This window comes from Dendrobium catenatum, unplaced genomic scaffold (genome assembly GCF_001605985.2).
Source record: "Dendrobium catenatum unplaced genomic scaffold, ASM160598v2 fragScaff_scaffold_1023, whole genome shotgun sequence".
Taxonomy (NCBI): Eukaryota; Viridiplantae; Streptophyta; class Magnoliopsida; order Asparagales; family Orchidaceae; genus Dendrobium; species Dendrobium catenatum.
The window spans coordinates 328,360-351,597 of NW_021319485.1; the positions used below are offsets into that span (position 1 = coordinate 328,360).

Sequence of the window (23,238 nt, forward strand, 5' to 3'; positions counted from 1 at the left end):
AATGGCCATTATCCAGGATTAGCTGTTGAACATAAACTCCCTCCAAAGAATTACAATCAACAAAAGTGGGCCATCGATTTAAACATCTATCTAGTATCCAAACATCATTCAAGACATTGATCTCCTCACCATTGCCTACTTTCCACATGGTAATACTTTTATGGTGTCTTCCTCCATCTAATAAAATCTTCCAAGTCTTAGAAGTAACTTTCTTATGAGTACCATTCATAACATCCTTCCTATACTTGGCTTTGATTGATCTATGGAACAGGGTATCCGTCTTCTGCATAAAGTTTCATGCCAGTTTCAATCTCAATGAGCCAGCTTTCATTATAGGAGACTGCAAGCCCAGCCCACCCATACTTCTCGGTTTGCATAACTCATCTCAGGCAACATAGTGGATACTACGACAACCATCAGGTTTTTGCCAAATGAAACTTCTACAAAGTTTTTCCAAAGCATACAACACTCTTTTTGGAATCAAAGAATATGTAACTAAGAAGTTTGGCATAGACAAAAGAGAGCTTGTAATGAGAGTAATCTTACCACCCATGTATAGATACTTCTTACCCCAAGCATTAAGTTTATCCATGACATTGATTAAAAGATCTTGAAAGTCAGCCACCTTCAACCTATTAAGAGAAATCTTTATCCCAAGATAATTCATCTCCTTGACCACTTTAAAGCCAAAAACTTTAGCAATTTTCTTCTTCGTGGGGAAGCTTATAACCTGGCCGAAAATAACATGTGATTTATTGACATTAATCCTTTGCCCTGACAATTTGCAAAAGTCTTCAACAATAACCTTCAAAGCCTTAGCTAATTCCTTGGAGACATGTGAGAAGATGAGTACATCATATGCATACAAAAGATGAGTGATCCTTGACCCTCTAGGAGAGAGTTGGATGCCAAGACTTTGAATCCTTGGTTCTAAAGAGTTGGACATCAATTGAGAGCACATGATGTAAAGGTAAGGGGAGAGTGGACACCCTTGACAAAATCCACTATGAGTATTGATCTTTTTTTTTTTTTGATAACAAGAAACAACTAGATGTTGGATTCCTCCTTCAAAATGTCCAAGAAAGAAGGAGGAACCTTATTCAAATAGATATCATCCCAAGAAAAGCTACTAAAAAGAGCTAAGTTAGCACAATAATTAGCTAACTTATTGTTATCTCTACTAATACAATTAAAGATAACAAAATTGAAATTTTTAAGGAAATCAAGATCTTCTTTGACTATGTTACCTTTTTCCAAAATCTTTTGAATGAAGGAGATGATGTTGGAGTTGTCACCTTCAATTATAATTCCTTTGTACTTGAACATCCAATCCTTCATTTGTTCCTTCAAAGAATAAATTGCAAGAAGCTCCAATTTTGCAATATCCCAATGTATACATTTGATTCCAAACGCATATAAAAATCTGCCTTTACAATCTCTGAATACACCCGCCAATCCAGCTTTATAAGAAGTCGAGAGAGAAGCATCTACATTAACTTTTAGCCATTCGGGTGGAGGGGGTTGCCAAGAATTAGACAATCTCTTCGATTGATTGACATCCCAGTTGCCCGATGAGAAGTGATTAAAGTTATTAAGAATAGATGTGTAGCAAATAGCATTGGAAGCAATAAAAGTAGAACTTTCCTCCATTCCTTCATGAATTTTCTTATTCCTAGATTTCCAAGATAAGAAAACTGCATTGCAATATAGGTTAGCTACCAATCCTCTCTTCCGTGCTATAGTTTCCAGCCATTTAATGCAATCTTCATAATTCTGAAATTCTGGAATAAAAAAACCCCAGATATTAAGAAGATTAATTACCTCTTTAAGCTTTAAACATGTACATAAAACATGTTCTTGGTCTTCAATAGTTGAGCATCCTCTTGGACATTCTGCATCATCTCTTAGTCTCCTCCGATGTAAGTATTTAAAAGTAGGAATAGCATTTTTGAATACTTTCCACCAAAAAAATTCCACCCGAGCATTCAACTTGATATTTTTAAACCAATTCCAGTGGTTCAGTTCACTGTTTTGATGGATTATAGCTTTGAACGCCATTCCCGCCACTGTCAAACCAGAATTGTGCTGAACGAGCTCCATCTTATCTTTTCCACTTCCTTGATCTATCTTCAATTGAAGGATAAGAGATACCAACTCTGTTCTAAACATATTAATCAATTTTGGAGCATTCTAGAGCCGTTGTGGATTAATCTTTGATATATAAAGCTTCTTCTCATGAGGTACCACAAAAATAGGCCAACGGTTAATACTTTTATCTAAGATCCCAGTATCATTAAACACATCCACATCTTCACCATTAGCCAATGTCCATCTAACAATTGGTTTAAGCATATTATAACCTTCATTCAAGAGTTTCCAAGAAGGTGAATAATTGATTCTATTACTCCCATTTTTCAGTTTTTCACCAATATTTGGCAGCAAAAACTTCATGTAAAAGAGAATCCTTGTATTAAAATACCTCCAAGCTAATCTTGATCTTAATGCTTTCTTTTTAGCCGAGCAAGAATAATCCTCTTCCTCCTTCATTAACAGGTTTACACATTTCTTCCCAGCTAACATAGTGTATACCCGAATTTCCTTCAGCTTTTTCCCATATAAAATCTCTGCAGATTTTCTCTAGATCATCTAGAATTCTTTTCGACAACAATGAATGAGTACCATAGTAAGTTGGTAAAGCCAGAAGAACAGTTTTGACAAGGGTTATTTTACCCGCAACTGATAGAATTTTGCTTCCCCAAATGTTCAGTAGCTTGAAGGTTTTATCTATGATGAATTGGAAGTCATCATAAGATAGTCTCCTTAATGCCATTTTTATTCCCAAATAGCTGAATTCTTTGACAGTTTTGAAGTTCATTATTTTAGCAATGATTTTCTTCTTTCTTCTATCCACATGTTTTCCAAATAACATGGAAGATTTGCTATTGTTCATCCGTTGGCCTGTCCAATTACAGAAATTGAATAGAATCTTCTTCACCTTCTTAATTGCATTTTTATTGGCTTCAGAGAATATAACCACATCATCAGCAAATAATAGATGTGATATTTTTGGACCGTTGGTATTGATTTTAATACCACAATTGCTTTGAGCAAAAGTATTAGACAATAGTTGAGCACAAAGAATAAAAAGAGTAGGAGATAAAGTACATCCTTGTTTAAGACCACTCTTAGCTTTAATCCAATTAGAATATTTTCCATTGATAATCAAAGCAAATTCTAGATCTTTAACACAACTCATGAGAAGATTGGAAAATTTTGGAAGAAAATTAAAGTAGAGCAATACATTTGTGAGAGCTCCCCAAGATATAGAGTCATATACTTGTTCCATGTCTATTTTGAATGAGACCATACCTTTTTTTGCTTTGGAGATTCTAAATTTGTAGAAGACTTCTTGAGCTATAAGCACATGATCGGATAGAGATCTTCCACGAATAAAAGCTGCTTGCTCTCTAGTAATTAGCTTCGGAATAACCTCATTAAGCCTATTTAATAGGACCCTTGCTGCCACTTTGTAAACCGAGTTACAAAGGCTAATGGGTCTATAGTTAGAAGGTAGAATAGGAATTGATACCTTTGGAATGAGAACAATGAGAGTCTTCTTCCAATCTTCATTTAATATCCAATTGCTAAGAAAATGTTTAAGAGCATTCCAAAAATCCTCTTTTATTATATTCCAATTCCAATAAGCTTTGATGAAGGAGTAAGTGATTCCATCCTTGCCCGGTGAGATGTTGCCTCCAACTTGTTTCAGCACTCTTTCCACTTCTTCTACACAAAAATCTGCTTCCAGCTGTCTTCTTTCCTCTTCATTCAATTGAGCATTAACCTCATGCCATCCGTGGAAGTTGCAGTTTTTATCTTCCCATTTTTTACCGAAGTATTTGAGGAAGGAGTCTTCAATCTGTTCTTGTTCTTCCACTACTTCACCATACTCATCTTTAATTTTGATAATTCGGTTAGAGTTCCTTCTAGCGCTAGCATAAGCATGAAAAAACTTTGAATTACTATCACCATCCACAAGCCACTTCACTTTGGCTCTTTGCTTCCACCAATCATTTAATCTAGCCAAAGTGGAATTCATCTCATAAACCTTGTTTTTGAGATTGCAATGTTCCATTTCCGAAAGAGTACCTTCCGTAGCTTCTTTGTTCTGGAGTTCCAAGATCTCCTCCATTAGTTCCTCTTTATGCTTGTTAAGATCTTTATGTTTAGCCTTGCTCCAATAGAATAGAGATTTCAAAGATCTTTGAAATTTCTTGTTAAGCACTTGAGAGCTATCACCTTCATATTTTTTATTCCATTCCTTTTTCACCACTGCATAAGATGCTTTGTAGGACACCCAACAATCTTCAAATTTGATATTTCTTTTGATTCTAGGAAACGAATCAAGAATATTTAAAATAATTGGACAATGGTCCGATGCAATTCTAGCCAAATGTCTAGTAACCAGTCTATGAGAGGAACTTAAAGCTTTGGAATTGACAAAGCATCTATCAAGTCTTTCAAGAATTCTTGCTCCATCACTTTTGTTATTGCACCAAGTGTATTTGGGTCCTATAAAACCCACCTCATGAAGATCATTCTCAATTAAGAAATTCTTCATGTCTCTTGGTCCTTGGGAGAAAAGAAATCTCCTGCCACCAATTTTGTCCTCTTTAGTTAAGATACAATTGAAATCTCCACCTATTTCCATAGGTATATCTTTATCAGAATGTTTATTCAACATTTCCCATAATTCCTTCCTTTTATGTACATCTGTGCTGCCATAAACTGATGCGATTCTCCATAAACATTTATTTTGGATCTTCAAATCTCCAATGATCACTTGAGAAGAGTGGTCAATAACTGAAAATTCAGCTACTTTTCTCTTCCAAAGAATTATAATCCCACCAGACAATCGAGAAGATGGAATGTAAAAAAAAATCCCATTCATCACCAATCAAAAGATTAACATTCATTCTATTAATAGAATTTATTTTGGTTTCAAACAAACCCAAGAAGTAAACATCATGAATTTTGATAAATTCCTTGATATATAGAGAAGCATTTTTCTTCCTTGCTCCTCTACAATTACAAAAAGCAATGGAATACATTAAAAGGGATTAGGGGGATTCCTCCCTAAGCTACCTTTTCCTTCAAGCTCCAATCTTCTAGATCTGGTAGATGAGTTTATGGGTCCCAAATTCTTCAGTTGCTTTGAAATTTTCTTCTTTGTTGAGAGGGATTGTTCTTCCTTTCCTATACTTTCAATCTTCAAAGATTTTTCATTCTCCATGACAGCCATTTCTGTACAGCTTTGAATACCTTCCTCTGTTGCAGCATCTTCATCGTTTCCAGAATTGATAGCTTTTCCCTCCATTTCTTTATCAGGAGTAATCTCACCTTCTTCTATAAGATCATTTAGAACATTGAAGCTATTATCATCAGTGATCCCGTTAGAATTCCTGGTACATTTAACTTCTGAAGTAGCTTGAACATTTATATCCTCTTCTCTGATGAAAGATTTTTGCTTCTCTGTTTCCAGATTTGCAACATTAACTTTCACCAATTTATCTCCTTCTTTCAAATTGGTCTTCTTCACTGGAGCATATGTTTTCCTTTGCTCTTTCCTTTGAGGTTGTTTCCTTGGATAGCTGCGAAATGGTTTTTTCTTTCTATGATCCACTATCATCCACGGACCATAATCTTCCTTGTCTTCCCCTTCCACCATATCACACGGTTGATTGATACCCACCAATCCAGATGATATCACCTGATTCTCTTTATCTGGCTGATCATTCTTTATTTTGTTCTCCTTGTTATACTTGGTACAATTTTCCTTGCTATGGCCAATCTTTCCACATCCATAGCATAAGCTTGGGATCTTTTCATATTCTATCTTTTGATAGAATTTGTCATTAGCTCCTTCTACCCATACGCCTGTAGGAAGTTTAGCATCTAGTTTAATACGAACACATATTCTTCCAAATTCTCTTCTTGACCATTGAAACATGTTTCCATCGATCAAGTAAGGCTTGCCTACCATAGATGCTATACGGCAAATGTTGATTTCATCCCAACAATGTAATGGTAGATTTGGAAGTCTTATCCAAATAGGAGATGTAAGTCCTTTAAGAGAATTTGGATTGAAGCTTTGAGTCCACCTATCAATTCCAACAATGTTGCCATTTACAAACCAAGGCCCATTGGTTAATACTGCTTCCACATGACTAGGATCATAAAACGAGCAAAGCATCCATCCTTTTCCTAGTATTGTAATATGAAATTTTCCAAACACAGACCATTGCTTTCTCAGTTCAAAACTGATTGAGGAAAAGGGAATATCATCACCAAAGATTTTGACAACTAATGAGTTTGTAAGCTTTTTTGAATTTTCAGCCACCTTTTGCTCATGGAGCTTAATCGTTTTCCCGTCTTCTGATAAGAAGTTGCCGAAGTCCAATTCATCAACTATGATATTTTGTTTCTTCTCCCAGGCGTTGAGGTTGTTTCCAGTGACAGTTCTTTCAGGCATTTCCACATTCATGATAGCGCATCCAGCTAAATCTCCATTGCTGCAGTTTCGGACTTCATTTAATTCAGAATTTTTACAAGTTCGAAATGTTGAAACTTTATCTCCTTCCTTATTCACAGCTTCCTCAGGCCTTTTTGACGAATTGTCCATAAAATCTTCCTTCTCATAACAAAATTTTGATCTATCCTTAGTTATCATTGATTGTTTTGATTCTTTCTCTAAGGCAGTAGCAGAATTTTTGACTGCTTCTCCATAATTTTGCACTTCCATCCTTTTGGAACATATTACATCCATTTTGCCTTCTTGCATTAAACCTTTACCTTTTCCAATCACTTCTGACTCTTTCTTCTTCAGCAATAAACCTCCCTCATTGATCATCAAAGGATTGTTCAATCTGATATTTGTTCTGTTGAATGAAATACTACCGTCTCCAAAAGCAGGTGGAGACGATGATCCTCCAAGAACAACGCTAGAATTCGAGCGACCAGTTGGTCGACGATCTTCAGGGGGTACGCCGGCCAAAGATGACTGGCGACCGTTGCTCGCCATCGGGAAACCAGGAATCCCGCAATTTAAATTTTCAAATTATCTCGTGAAAAACCAGAGCTTCTCTCACTAGCTTTCTCTCACTGCAAGCTACATGAGTATTGATCCACTTGGAATTCTTTCCATTAATAATAATGGAAAATCTCACATCTATAATACATTCCATAATAAGGTTAGCATACATAGAAGGGAATCCATACCATTTGAGAACTTGACCAAGAGTTGGCCATCCCATGCTATCGTATGCTTGCTCCATGGCCAACTTCAAAGCCATCAACCCCTTTCTATTTTTGGAGATTTTGAACTTGTGAAAAATCTCCTGGGCTAGAAGACAGTGTTCTGAAATCAATCTTCCTGGGATGAAGGCCATTTGTTATTCAGTAATCAATTTGGGTATACAATTCTTCAACCTATTCACTAGCTTTGTGGCTGCAATCTTGTAATTATTCTGACATAGACTAATAGGCCTATAGTTGGATGGGAGCAAAGGATTTTTCACCTTAGCAATCAGAACAATTAAAGTATATTTCCAATCCATTCTCATACACCCAGAAATTAGAAAGCATTTGATAGCATTCCATAAATCTTCCCAAATAATATCCCAATTACATTTGTAAAAAGAAGAAGTGAGACCATCCATACCTGGTGCTCTATTACTCCCCTGCTGGAAAACTGATTGTTGTAATTCATTCACTGAAAAATTAGTTTTAAGAGCAGCAACCTCTTATGGAATCAATTTCTGGTGCTAAAAAATTTCAGGCCAGCACGTTAATTCACATTCTCTAGATTTCCATTTTGCTTCAAAGCGTTGAATGAAGACCTTCTCAATTTCATCATCTTCTACTTGCACCTCATTATACATATCTTTTATTTGATTCACCCTATTGCCATTCCTTCTTGCTGTAGCAATACTATGAAATAGTTTTGAGTTTGTGTCTCTTTCCTCATGCCATCTTGCTTTTGCCCTTTGATTCCACCAAGTGGACAATCTTTTCAAGGTCACATTGAGATCATGGATTTTTCTCCTATGCAAAAGAAGATAATGAGCTTACCAATCAATTCCCATGGCTTCCTTGTGTTGGAGATCCAAAATCTCTTTTTTCAGTTCTTCCTTCAGCACATGCAAGTCTTTACACTTATTTTTACTCCCAAAAATAGGGCTTTTAAAGTTCTCCTAATCTTCCTTTGAAGAACCGAGCCTTCATCTCCAAAATCATTTTTCTTCCAAGAATGGTACACAATACCTTTAGCTGTTGGATAAGATCTCCAAGTGTCCTCAAATTTTATGGTCTTCGATTTGATACGCACCTTATCATCAATCTTGAAGGCAATAGGACTATGATCCGATGCCACCCTTGCTAGATGTCTAGTAGCTGCTATAAGAAGCTTTTGGAGGGCAGCCAAATTTAGAATTCACCTATCCAGCCTTTCCCAAATCCGGGAGGCTCCTTCCTTTTTATTGCACCAAGTGAATCTTGGTCTAATGCTCCCCACATCATGGAAATCAAAATTTGTCATAAAACACTTCATATCTCTAGGTCCTTTAGAAAAAAGGAACCTTTTACCACCTCTCTTCTCTTCTTTGTTCAAAACACAATTGAAATCACCACCAATGATAGAAGGAATAGAACTTTCCATACAACTTCCAAGTTGGCTCCAAAGAGTCTCCCTCTCCTTACAGCATCTGCTTCCATACACAGTAACAACATTCCACAGCCCCAAGTTAGGGATAGAGAGGTCCCCAACTATCATTTGGGAAGAGGACTCTTTGACCACAAAAGTCACAACCTTCTTATTCCAAAGCACTAGGATACCCCCTGAAAGACCAACAGCGGGAAAATGGAAATACTCCCAATCCTACCCAATAAGGCCATCAACATCCTTCCTATCAATACTTGTCATCTTGGTCTTCATTAGCCCAATGAAGAAAATGTCTTGATCTCTAACAACCTCTTTCAAATACAGAGCGACCTCTTTCTGCCTAGCCCCTTTGTAATTCCAAAATAATAACGAAGACATTAAACTGGTGTAGGGGATCCCACCCCATTTATGGAATACATCCTTCCATCCCTCTTCATCTTCTTGTAATCTGTATCAACTGGCCCCAAAGATTTCAACTCTTTTGCAAGTTTAACATTAGTAGAACCACTAAAGCAGGATGTGACATTATTCACAACACCAATATTCTCTATCTCCATATCCATGTTCTTCAGTTTACCAGACTCTTCAAGCTTTCCCAAAGAGTCTACTTCACTATCTTCAATCAAAACAACAAATTTGTTACATAGAGAAATACTTGGCCGACTATCTTCAGCAGCTTTATCTTTATCTAAATTAGTTTCTGGACCCGAAACCAAATTTTCCATAATATCAACATTCTCCTTTTCACTGAAAATTTGCTTCTGAATAATTCTCTCTTGATTCATACCTCCCCAATTTTCAGACCTGCCCCCATTATTACTAATCTTTCTTTTATCAGCAGCTCCTCCCTTATGAAAATGTATGTTCTTAAATTGAACATGTATCCAAGGGCCATACTCTGATTTATTCACATAAGGCTTGGTGGCAACCTCAGCTTTTTTAACTTCCCCTGTTACAGCTTCAGGTTTTTTCAACATCTGGTCCTCGATACCCTGAACAACATTATCAGAACATTCGTTCACATCATGTCCCACTCGACCACAATGATAAAACAACAAATTAATCTTTTCGTACTCCACCCGCTGGAAGAATCTACCAGCTGATCCATCTGTCCATACTCCCTTAGGAAGTTTCTTCTCCAGGTCGATCTTGACATAGATGCGGGCGAATTCTCTTTTTCCCCACCTGAAAGTATTTCCATTTAAATACAAAGGTGTGCCAAATCGAGAAGTAATTTTTGCTAGATTATCCTCATCCCAGCAGTATAACGTCAAACACAGGAGTCTGATCCAAACAGGAGCTGAAATCCCTTTAAAAGAATACGGATCGAAGGCAGGAGACCACCTGTCCATGCCGATAATGTAGCCATTCACATACCATGGCCCCCCATTCAAAATTTCTTCCACCGCCTTGTTCATCTTGAAGGAACATAGAATCCAGTTCATGCCAATTGATGTCATATGGAATCCACCAAACTTACTCCATTGTCTTCTCAGTTCAATACTACAGACTGAGAAAGGCATATTGCTTCCAAGGGCTTTGATCACAACCGAATGCTTCAACATTTCAGAATTCTTTGCTTCCAATTCTGGATTAAGCCTAACATTAATCCCATCTTCCGATAATTCAATTTGCTCTCTATTAAAAGCAATCTTGATGTGCTTCGGCTTCGACCATGCTCCAACCACATCACCAAAGCCATCCTGTCTATTATTATCGTATAAGTTGGTCTTCAAGATTTCATCATTCATCATAATATTTCCAGAAACATTCCCACCTCCATTAATCTCAAACTTCTTCATGATTTCCACATTATCCAAATCGTTAGACACCAAGTGACCCTTATTCACTCCAGAAAAACATTTTACCTTCAAAATAGGCTCATCCATCACTGAAGCATCAGGAATAGCCAAATTAGCCGCACCTTCATTTTCTTTTAAATCTGCATTACTCCAGACAACAACACTTTCCATCAAAACCTTCTTTCCCTTACCTTCCACCATAGCCGAACGATTCAAAGGTCTCGCCCCTTCTTTGATAACCACACCATTTCTCCCTTTACCATCGATGCGTAGAGTACCAGAGGGGGTCGAGGAACATCCATAACATCGAAAAAGAAATGTCAAAGATCTTCCGGCGACGGCACCACCGGCCGTAAAAATCGCGGGAAGACAAAATTCAAACAAGAAGATGGGACTTTCTCTCTCTAGAAATCCAAACGTTCTCTCTCTAGAATTTCTTATTTTAAAGGTTGGATGAATTCAAACAGTTTTCAAGTTGATGCTAAGAATTTCCATATGATTTCTGTTTAGAGAATTCATAGATATCTTCTAGAAAACTAAAACCTAAGAAATTTGTATCCTAGAAATATCTCTTCTTTGAACAGACTCAGACTTTGTAGGATGTAGAATGATAGAAAAAGAACCTATGGAACCTATAAATTCAGAGGACAATCCTTAGTCTCATGGTTTAATAGAAAATAAAACTCTATAGCTTAATCTATAGCTAATGCATAATTCATTATGGTAGAATGTTGAGTTGCTCAAGTCTAATATCTAAAGCAACAAAACTTAGCTCTTATATTATCTGTATGCACCATTCCTATCACTTGTGAAAACACTAATGTTGTCTATATCTCAAAGAATCAAATTCAACATTCTTAGACTAAGTATATAAACATTAGACATCATTTCATTAGAGATCATGTAGCTAAGGGAGATATAGAATTATATAATGTAACAACTGACAATCAATTAATATACATCTTTACTAAACCCCTTGCCTATGAAACCTTTAAGTCCTTGAGGACTAGACTATGTGTTATAGACATTGATGCTCGATATAGGATAATGCTGAATACATCAATAATTTGAAATCATTTATTCTTATGTGTGTTAAAATGCATAAGTCATATATCTAAAATTTATGATGGATTGTTTGATTACTTTGTTTTATAGTATGAATGCCTATTCATACTATATGATTAGTTTGGGAAAAAGTCAGACATATGACTCCTCGAGGAGATTGCTTTTCATGGAGATCATTTGGTACGATCATGATTGTGTTGTACTGTTTTAACCCCTTTTTATTATAAGTCATCCAAACAATTTAAATTCATCAGATTTTACTATATGCTATGTTAAAATTTTTATAAATTAGAGAAGGTTTCTAAATATTTTAACATTCAAGCCCTCATACCCTTTCCTTCTCATTATCTAACATCTTAATGGTCAGAGGTAACAAGCATGGTCATCTAAAGGAAGTAGTTCTTATTCTCACCTTCTTGATGATCATTTTTTATCTACTAAAGATGTATCTGCATACTATAGGTACAAAGACTCTCGTATCACCCCATCTTGATAACCAAACCAGTAATCCCTAAACTAAGAAGTGCTAAATCATTTTACATTCACCACTCTACAATTCTTGCTAACCCCATATTTTCCCTTTAATTCTAAACTTCATTGTGAATTTTCCATGAACCTAAAGATTACTGCCACTTTTCACATCATGAGATCTTATGTCTACATGTTACTCACAGAAATAAGCAATGAAGATTTATGTGAATATCTCAACCTATCCACAGAAGGACCTTAACCCCATTCATTGTCATGTAGGGGACGATTTTATTAGAGTGTTACTAATTTAACCATTTAAAATATTTTCCTAAATTAACATGAACTTCTCATAAATAAAAAAAAAATATTAAAAAATTTAAAGTAATAATACTCTTTGAATCAAAATGCCCATATTATCCATCATATTCTTAAAACCTTAATCATTCCTAAAGCTAGAGATTATATAAATATTACCCAACTTTTTTTCTTATTTATCTACTTTATTATGTCTGAAAGAAAATATTACGAAGCCCAAATAATCCTAGATTACATTAAAAATCTTTCTTCCATTCACCTTCCTTTCTAAAGAAGGAAGGAAAACATTACTTGTAGTCATGTCATCGCCTACATCCTAGATAAAAAATAAGAGCTTACGTATCCTTCCAATGTTGATCATTTCCAAATCTATTGAACTGATAGTTCCTTATATTATCTTTTTTTTATCATCATCGAGAGAACGATCCAGAATTATATTATAATTTTGATCAGGAAGGGGAACTCATTCTGTTGAAGCACCTGTACAAAATCTCACATCAGGACTAGTTCTAGCACTTGCACCAGCATACCAGAGGTACCCCTACGACAAGTTGATACAACATTTTGATCGATTGGAGTCCTTACAGGATAGCCATGTTCAATAACAAAAACATCAACATCATATCATAATGGCAAGATTTGACAAACAATTTGTTATTATTCACTACTATTTCCAACCACTGTTGCAACCCATGACCCCGAGTTTGAGATTTTGATGATGCCAAATAATGTTTGTTTTGAAATAACTTTTCATTGGATATTATTTTATTAGCTATTGTCCTTGAGTACTAACATTTCAGGAAGATCACAAGTGACTCAGGACGAAAGAAAGTCTCAAGAACGGGTAGATTAGGAGTATGAGTCAGATATTGTATTTTTCTATTTATTGTATTTTTATTTTCTTGAGTCTGGCCACAAAATGCATAAGAGTAAGAACAACCATGCACACACACAGGGGGAGAGTTTATTTTTTAAATGCAAAATATATTAGAATTTCCTCTCTGTAGATCGTGCTGTACGATTTTAATTCGTACTGTACGATCCGAGCTGTGTGGATGGTTCTGTGAATAGATCGTACTGTATGAATCTATTCGTACTGTACGATATGTTCAAATCCAAAACCTTAGCCGTAGTTTAGTTTAAGTAAGTAATTTTGCGTCGTTCGTACTGTACGAACATTTTTGTACTGTACGATTTATTTTAAATACTTACTTAAAATAACCCGTGATTAGTGCATGTAATCCAGGCCTAATTAAATTTTGAACATCGTACTGTGTGAACCGGATCGTACCATATGATGAACAGAGATGATGTTTGATCATCCCGGATATCATCCTGGACGATCTCTTTATTTTAGTCTTATCGTACTGTATGATAGTGATCGTACCATACGATGAACAGAGATGACATCTGGTCGTCCAGACCATCGTCCTCTATGAATAGTATTTTGTGAATCGTACCGTACGATATTATATCATACAGTACGAATTGTTTTTTAACTATTCATACATCTTCGTACTGTCTTATCTACAAACTCAATCTGTCTTCTGAAAATTTATCCCTTGACCTAAGCTCGTTAGAACTCTCCTTGCCCACATAAACAAACAAGAAAGGGCTGGCGCAGAGAGGATGGGTGAGAAATTTTTGGAGCCCACAATGGAATTGTTATGCCAAATTAAAGCCATATGGTTATGTAAGTACTTGAGATAGGCGATTTGGATGGAAATCCGAGCACATTCAAAAATTTTAACCAATTGTGATTATAAATATTACAAACTACTATGATAGGAAGGTGAGTGTAAATTGATGTCTATAATTTCTCCATTCTTATATGGATGTCACTAGTTTCATTTATAAAAATAACATCTCTAAGTAGGGCTATTAATGAGTTGGCCTAGGGATGGCATGAAAGCAGCTTTATGGATTGCTAAGAGGCTCAAAATCAATTCGTGGCTTAATTTATTCAATTTCGAGCTAGCTTAGCTCGTTTTATGATTGATCTTGGTTTGAAAGACTGTCACATTTGAAAATCAAGCCGACTTGAATGGAGCTTTTTTATTGCAATTTGGCTGAGAATTGCAATAGTAAATGATATAGCATTCCATAAAATCAATCAAGAGCCAGGAACTCTAAAAATATTTACAATAGCCAAAATTATATTTTTCGCAAAATTCACAATACTTGGAAGCGCCCAATTCTCAAATCATAGTAGCCAAAAGATCTAAAGAAAATTGATTTCAAATTATTTTCTTCAATCTAGTTATTCTATAAACCATATTATGAAATGAGTACTCCCATGGAATGTTAAAGAGATGATTAATTACAGATTTGCAATTACTAAAACTAGTGCAATCCAATAAATGCAATGATCTTACGAAGAAAGGAAAACCAGAAGAAGTGGTGACCAAGCGTGAGACTTGGGAGTTAAAAAAAAATAAAAATAATCCTTATAAAGTTACAAACCACAATCGATGAAGAAGAAGAGGTGAGCGAGGAACATAAGCTATAGCCTAATCATCACTCGCTAGAAAGTAAAGCAAGAGCTAGAAAGTAAAGCAAGAGGGAGCAAAATAGCATTTAAGAAATGGGTTAGGGTTTCTTGGGTATTAAGGAGTCATTGTTACAACCTTCGTGATGCCAACTTTTAAGTTTTGAGAAATCTTTAGTCCTTATAAGTATATTGTTACAAGTTCATTATAGCACTCAACATTTAAAGTGTCAATCATCCTTTGTACTCCATTCTCTTAGATGGGAGAGGTCTATATCTTATAGTTGAAAATGAGTTTGAGAACGTTGATTGGGAATTGGGAATATCCTTTAATTTAATGTCTAAAAAAGTCTTTATATTCATTATGACATCACTAGATGAATTAACTAAAATATCTTATCAATCAATTATGATAATCAAGAGGATGCCAAATTATTGGGAAATTTTTGCTTAGCATTGTTGAGATCATAAATCCCTTACCTTTCAAGCACTTTTTTTAGTACTGATTATGAATCTCAAAGCTCTTAATAGAAGATGAATTGAATTCTTTATGTTATTTGAGGAATCTACTGGTCCTCCTTCAACTTAGAGCGCGCATTTTCTCTTGTTGGACCAAGGACGTCTTGAAATCTCTTGTTGGAATGAATGAACCTTTTCTCTCTACAAGAATGGAAGGAGGATAATTTGCAATGGTGCATCGAAGAGATTGACTGTTGTCTGAAGTGAGTGAAGTGCCAAGTGGAATTCAAGCAAAACTGGCGTGTAAGAAATGTTGTGCCATGATTGGAGAGTGTCAGGTGCCAGGTAGTATACATGAAGGCAGTTTTGTGGACTGTAGACCCTGAGATATATGAATTTTGGGTATAAATGAAGAATGAGAATGTGGAGATCACAATCATGGTTGAGGTGAGGCAAGGGCATCTATGCTTGATAGCGCTCCATGACTCTACAACATGTATTTCACCATTATTTGCCCAAAGGTTGCATGAGATCTCAACCATCTTGATAAAGCACGTCCTATATTCAGTATTGAGAGACTACTATTCGAGGCTGGAAGACCATGCTGAAGTCCTTGACATCAAGAGAGAGCACAAAAGTTACGACAAAGTGTCCTGCAAAGGACTTTCCGTGTGGGAGCCCTTAGAGGCAAACGTAGAGTGGGTCAAGGGCACTCATAATTATTTAATAATCATGTTGTGTTTTTTCCTGCACATACTTGCAGATGATTGCTTGTATTGAAAAAGATTTTGCAATGAAATGAATTTTTTTTAAAATAATTGTTATTCTTGTCCTTTGGCTTTTCACCCCCTTCGACTTAGTGCAATTATCATACAATTTGAGTGAGGAGTGCCTGATTATACTATTCTTTGAGCGAATTAGTGCATGTCGGGGATCAATAATTACTTGTGAAAAGAGGATGTAGTTTTGTTGTAGCGAGAAGCAGATATTTTGTACAGGAAATAAGTACTAACATGCAATTCTAAAATGCATGTATTTTGAAGATATCCAAATAAACAGTCCTTAAATTACTGAATTAATGTGCATACTTGGGTATCAGTAGTAAACTTAGATTTAGGCTGTTTTCGGATCTATAGAATGAGAATTTTTGGGGGAATAGATAAGAGTTTTCTGTTCAGGACTGCAGATTAATGTAGTACTGTACGAGATATTTTTATTAAATTTGAAGTTAATTTTTAGCGCGATTCTTTTCAGGAAGTGGAGTTGATTGCTTTAAATTTTTTTTCATAATATCCATGGCTTTATGACTTCTGTTTGGTTCTTCATTCTTTGTATGTCATTTTCTCTCATCGGTTCGAGTCTTTGTTCCTTTTTTATCTTTTGTTTAACCTTTAAAATTATAGACAATCTTATTTATGATAGCTTAGGTTAGATATAATGACTAAAAGCTTCACATTTAGTTCTGCTTAAAGCGAGCAATTTACTTTTTTCCTCTTTTGAAATATTTTATTCCATGTTCTTATCAGTGGGAAAACTTATACTATGGTTGGGACTCAAAATGATCCCGGACTCATGGTTCTTAGCCTAAACACCATCTTTGAACTTATCAAGAATGATAGGAGTTCAGACAACTTTGAAGTCTCTTGCTCTTACCTTGAAGTGTACAATGAGGTATGCTTTTCATTTCGATATAATCAATGGTTTTGCTTGATTCTTGAATCCCCAAATTAATTTTGAATTGCATTTCATCATCCTTGCCCCATCTCATAAGACAGCAATATTGGCGAAAATATCATATTTTCTGTCCTATTCCAGGTCATTTATGATTTACTTGAAAAATCATCTGGGCACCTCGAACTCAGAGAAGACCCTGAGCATGGCATTGTCGTTGCTGGTTTAAGAAGTATTAAGGTTATTGATCTTTCTGATTAGGATGTTCTTTTGTCAAATTCCTTATGTTATCATTGTTTTTTATTAGTTTAGACTTTGCTGGATCTTGTTGGAAGGCAATTTCTTATGAATTGTATTGATCTGTTACTGACTACTCTAGTTCTCTTACTTGGGTAACGATGGTCTCTCACTGCATCTACAACTCTACCATTCTTTTTCTGTTATTTATATAGTGTCGATCAAATGCAAGTTAATCAACGGGGAAGGATTCTTATAGGGCTTTTGGTTGATTCTATTTTTATGTTCAGGACTATAGAGGAGCTTATAAGTAATGGATTGCAGTTAAATTTAACGGATGGTTGATGTGGATTTAAATATTTAAACATTAAAGTATGATGTCTTCTGGAGCTGAAATTTCCCTGTCAATTTCTTAAACATAATGTAAGTTTCATGGATATGAATTGAAAGCTTCTTGAGACTGCCCCTATCAATCAAAGATGATCACAGGTTTGATGATTGATACGTGGTGTGTCAGCCCAAATCCGGATGACCAAGCCCAACCAAAGGGTTGTGACAGTTTGGTCAGACCTTACCGAATTATCCCAATTGGTACAGTCTAAGCAATGCATCATTGCCCATCCTACTAGGCTGTGAAAAGCCTTATAGAACACACTACGACATGGACACAATATGACACAAACATTGCAAAAATGACATAAAGGTAAACAATATTGCTTTTATAAATTATTGATATAAAATGTATGATTAAAATACCATATACTATTATTTCATTAAAATTATCATGCAATGAATTATAATATCATTGCAAATTATATTCATACTAATTCATAGATAGTTCTCCTATTATACAATACAAAATTTAAGATTATTAGATTGCTAATGAATAAAATCATAAAACCTCATTATTAAAAAGCAACATTAATACATATGTTTTTGAGAGAACCTAAAATATGAAGAAAATCTTAAAAAATTATAATTTCTTGTTCAATAAGAAAAATATAAAAAAAATTCAGAACAATATAATTGAAATAGGGTTTGTGTAGGCAAGTTATAGTCATTAGCGTTTAGTCTTAATTCTTGACTAGAGGAGAGACATGAATAGTTGCTTCTTAGTAGAAAAAGAAGGTCCAATGCTCGTCACCTCTATCTAAAGAGCAACATGTAAAAGTTCAACACCCAAGCAAGTGGGAGATGAATTGATACAAACATTGAATGGTACCTGAGCTAAGGCTAATATTTGTGAATGTTGAAATAGGACAAGTAAAAGGACCAAATGATTGAGAGAAGGAATTGATTTATAAGTTTAATAAGTTTATCAAATGCTGCAAACATTAAATTCTTTAACAAAAACAAGCGAGTGGTTAGGATTGCTTATGGGAACAAGTGGGGTTATATCACTTGGGCTACGATTTATATATTTCGAATAGGAATGATTGAGATGGTCAAAATGAAGACAAACAAGAAGTGAACTTAAAAAAGGCTTTCAATGTGTCCCTTATATATCTTGCACATATTACCCTTTACCCGGATGTAAGGATGCATTTGGCTTATGTCTCTCTCTTATTTGGACCTGAAACATCTTTGATACAATTTTAAGCATGTCAAACACATGTTATGGTGGCTCTATAACAATCTAAACTCTTAACTATTGAGGTATTGTCCGCTTTGGCCTAACAGCCTCATGATTTTTTGTCATTTGTGTAACTTCTCAGGAGATCACTCATCCCAGTATTGCTCTAGCACGAGCACACTTAACTGTGGAGTTTCTTAATGAAATCCCAACAATTACACCAAAAGGCATCTAGATGTTTAAGAGTTTAACTTTTTCTACTTAAGGGATTTTACAACCTTCCTCACTTTAGTTGCTGATGTCCTCCTCAGTATCATTATCCCAAAATCATCCATTATGTAGATAGGATTCCTGACCTTACAGATTTAAGTGGTGGCTCATGTCATGTAGCACTTTGGGGTTCAAGAGATGCCCCCATGGCGTAGCACATTATCTTGTATGACACTTAATTCCTATCTTCCTACTAGTTTATTGCTCTGATACCACTCTATAATAGCTCAAACTCTTCATTATCGAGGTATTATCTGCTTTGGCCTAATGACTTCACTGTTTTGTCCCGTTGGTATAACTTCCAAGGAGGTCACCCATCCCAGTATTGCTTCAACACGAGCGCGCTTAACCTTGAAGTTTCTTAATGAAATTTCAACCATTACATCAAAAGATGTTTCGATATTTAAGAGTTTAGCTTCTTTCTACTTATGAGGTTTTACAATGTCAGAGGTGTGTCATGTCTGACTCGTGCCCAACTAGAACCCAACAAGTATTTTGAAGTGTTCATGCTTTATAGTCATATCTGCTCGGCCCAGATAGTCTAAGGGATGGATCGGCTTCAACCATTGGTAGAGTTGTGCTGAGCCTTTGGATGAGTGGAAAGGTTGACAAGAGAGAGCAAGTTGGCATACTCAATTTCAAGATAAATTGACCAAAGAAATTCAATTTGACAAAAACATAGAGATGAAACTTAGACAATCTATTGATAAGATTTAATGACCACACTTAAAGTTCTATACAACAGAGTTCAATGAATTAATTATTACAAGATAAGTCCATCTAAATGATAACGCAAAACTAGTCAACTACCGCTCATCGCTTGAAAGGTACCTAAGCCCAACCTATCACTTGAAGGTAAAGCAACAACAAAAGTTAAGATAACCTCATTGGAAAATGCAGAACGCAAATTAGTAGTTTCATGAACATAGCTATAAAGATGAGTAAGGTAGGTTCAAGAAATTATCAAGTAAATCATATTGGTGTTGAACTGTCTTTCCCCCAGACCTAGGTCAAAGAATTGATCTGGTCAAATTTGACCAGACTAGACCCCAGGACCCATCCCAATGGGTTCAGGGAGTTAAGCCAAGTCTGTCGAGCCCAGACCTAGGCCCTGGGTCAACCTGGTTGACCAGGTAAACTTGGGTTGACCCAAACACCTTCTAATTGATTTCAAATCGATTTCATAGCTCCTTGGCTCAACCTCTCACCTCCCCTGGGCTCCATGGGTCAGACCAAGTCTCTTGAGCTCAGACTCATGCCCTGGGTCAACCTGGTTGACCAAGTCAACCCAGGTTGACCCATTTTGCCCCTTTGAGCCCAAATTAGTTTTAAACCTATTCAAACCTATCCATGGCTCAATCCACTGATCCCTTGGACCTATTTGGCTGGGTTGACTAGGTCAACCATTGACCTGGTTAACCCAAGGCTTAAATAGGTCAAAATGACCTATTTAAGCCCATTAAGAGCCTATCAAGTGCATTTAAGGCCCTTTTAATGGTCCCTTATTCAAATCCCGTGAGAATCAAGCTTAATTCTCTCCAAATCAACTCTTGGTTGAATCTTGGTCGTTCCCTTGGAGTCCATGCATTTAAATACCCATGTTTAGGGTTTCAAAAGGGACTTTTTGGCTAGCTCTCTCTCTCCAGACCTCCTCAAGCCTTGAGATTTGGTGTGAGAGTTTCCACGACCTCCCCTTACCTTTTCCAACCCAAACCGATCACCCCAAGCCGCCGCCGCCGAGTTCTTCGGCGACCCAAGGGCTTGAAATTTCCAAGATGTTTTGCGATCGATCCATCGCATTTCGAAGCACGATTTCTTCTACAACTAGGAGTGTGGACAGTCTATAAGTGCAACACGCCAGAGATCTCCCAAATCTATTAGGTATTTTCGATAAAATCTCAAACCCTAGATAGAATAATGATCTAAATAACTTTTTGTAAACCGCATATTAAGTCGCATGCTTGGTCCCCCATGATTTCTGTTCATGCCTAGATTTTAGGTTTAAAATTTCATAAAAATCTATTGAGTGCAATGTTTAAAATTGCGTATTCGGGTATTGAGGCGTTTTTCATAGGCGTTTTGAGGCGTAAGCCTCAAAATCAAAAGATTGTGTAAACATAAAATGATAAATTTTTTATATACTAATGAGTGAATAATATAAAACATAAAAAAACATAAGATATGAAGTGAAATCAAAATATCCCAATAATAAGACAACATGAAATATAGTTCAACTCAAAATTACATCTTTCCCAAATCCCAGTATTCTTTTCATTAACATATAATTCAAATTTTCAAAAATAAATAGCAATGGCATATCACATAAGAGCTCATAAGTCATCAGCACTGACATCACTAAGGGGTTCTTCATTTGAATCATCATTATGATGAACTACTCTCTCCCCTTCCTCCTTTCCTATAGAGTCCAATGTCGGGCATTTACTTCAAGATTTATGTAATTTTTAATATATATAGCGTGAGGCGTAAGCCTCATGATAGTAAGGCGAGGCGGGCCTCAACCAAGTTGAGGCGCAAGCCTCATAAAAAAACTCGAGGCGTAAGCATTGAGGCATTTTTTATTGGAATTGCGCAAAGGCGGGCCTCAAGGCGAGCCTCATATTGCGCAATTTTAAACCATGGTCCCCATTCTTTCTTGCGGCCCGAACCGAACAAGAGATGGAGGAGCGTCGGGTAGGAGGCGAATCCAGCCGTCCTAGAGGCGATTTTCGGCGGTGGTTTGCGAGGGAGATTGAAGGAAAGTTGTAAGGAAGAGTAAAGTGAGCTCTCATAAACCTTTTTCATGATTTTTCACTTGAGATTTTTTAAAGAAAGAAAACTAGGGTTTTTGGAAAATGCAAGTTTTCTTTAAGATAAAGATAGGGAAGGGCAGGGGGATGTTTTTAAACCCAAATATTAGTTGATTTCATGAAAGATGTGGATAAAATTTAGGGTTTCACTCAAGGTTGATTTTATTTTGAAATGCCTTCACAAAAGTAACTCCTAATGGCATAAGAGAGCATCTATTTGAAAAATAATGCAAGATGTGGAAAAAAATTTTAAGTTTTAGAAATTAGGGTTTTCCCTAATCATGAAATTTTTTAGCTTTATGGTTCTAAATGGATTTGGGAAGATTTTAGAGGCAAATTTAGGGCTTTTGCATAAAATACTAATTTTTCTAATTTTGATTTAAAATATTTTGAAAATTACTTATATTTTAATTCCTATTTGAGTGTAGGGAAAGATGTTTGCATGCATAAAAATTTAAGATTATGACTAAATCCTAATTTAGAGAAAATAGGAATGAGTTATGTCATGAAATGGTTAAGGGGTTATATAGAAAATCAAATCTTGGTGTATGAAATAGTTACATGTTTATAACCTAGGGCTTTTTAAAGGTTTGAGAGGGAGAAAATTTATGTTTACACCTTATGTTTGTCTCATGTAAATTTTGATTGCATAAGAGGAAAGGGTCGTAAGGACTTTTGACAGATGATATTGTGGTGAGGTAGATGAAATTGAATTCTTTAAAATTTAGAAAGCTCTTTACATGCAAATACATAGAAATGGCAGTCCTTTCTATGCTCTTTATGATATCATTATAACTAGTATGTTTTTTTATAAAAACTCATGATCACTTGATGTAAAAGCAAAGTCTTGTAAAAGAAAAATCTTTTTTATTGCAATGTTAGAACTCAATGATGAATCTCATGCTTCATCCTTACATGTATTACACATGTCTTCTCTTTACATACAAATATACATTTGAGCATAGCAAATATGTATTTCCATATGAAAACATACACTTGAATAGTTAAATAAACTTCTTTTATGAATATGTAAGAATTATGTGCATGTGCATGTTGACGCGGAAGTATCAATAGTAAATGAGCTCTTTTAAGCAATGGTAATGAGGCTCTTTTGAGCCAAATGGTAAATGAGGTTCTTTTGAAACAAATGGTAAAGGAATGACCAATTTATATATACCTAATTAGTATAAATGATACTTTCCAGACGGGTGTTAATTATTATGATATTATGAACATTGCATCTTTATGTTATATGAATATGAGATTTTATTTAAGGCATGAATGATTACAACAACAACAACAACAACATCAAGCCTTTATCCCACTACGTGGGGTCGGCTACGTGAATCCTTTTTCTCCAT

The 23,238-nt window shown here is 35.6% G+C and overlaps 1 protein-coding gene across 1 annotated transcript; it reads left to right on the forward strand.

The window, feature by feature from the left end:
* The first annotated feature begins 16,849 nt into the window (after positions 1 to 16,849).
* Positions 16,850 to 17,266, forward strand: LOC114580444 (kinesin-like protein KIN-8B). The gene is made up of 2 exons (XM_028697968.1): positions 16,850 to 16,990; positions 17,135 to 17,266. Exons 1-2 carry the CDS (start codon positions 16,862 to 16,864, stop codon positions 17,249 to 17,251), a joined length of 246 nt encoding a protein of 81 aa, XP_028553801.1. The 5' UTR covers positions 16,850 to 16,861; the 3' UTR covers positions 17,252 to 17,266.
* Positions 17,267 to 23,238: the final 5,972 nt, after the last annotated feature.

Excerpts from the sequence above, each read along its gene's own strand:
- LOC114580444 (XM_028697968.1), top strand. The coding sequence starts at position 16,862 with ATGGTTGGGACTCAAAATGATCCCGGACTCATGGTTCTTAGCCTAAAC. Across the intron at positions 16,991-17,134 it reads ACCTTGAAGTGTACAATGAG|GTCATTTATGATTTACTTGA; the intron begins GTATGCTTTTCA and ends GTCCTATTCCAG.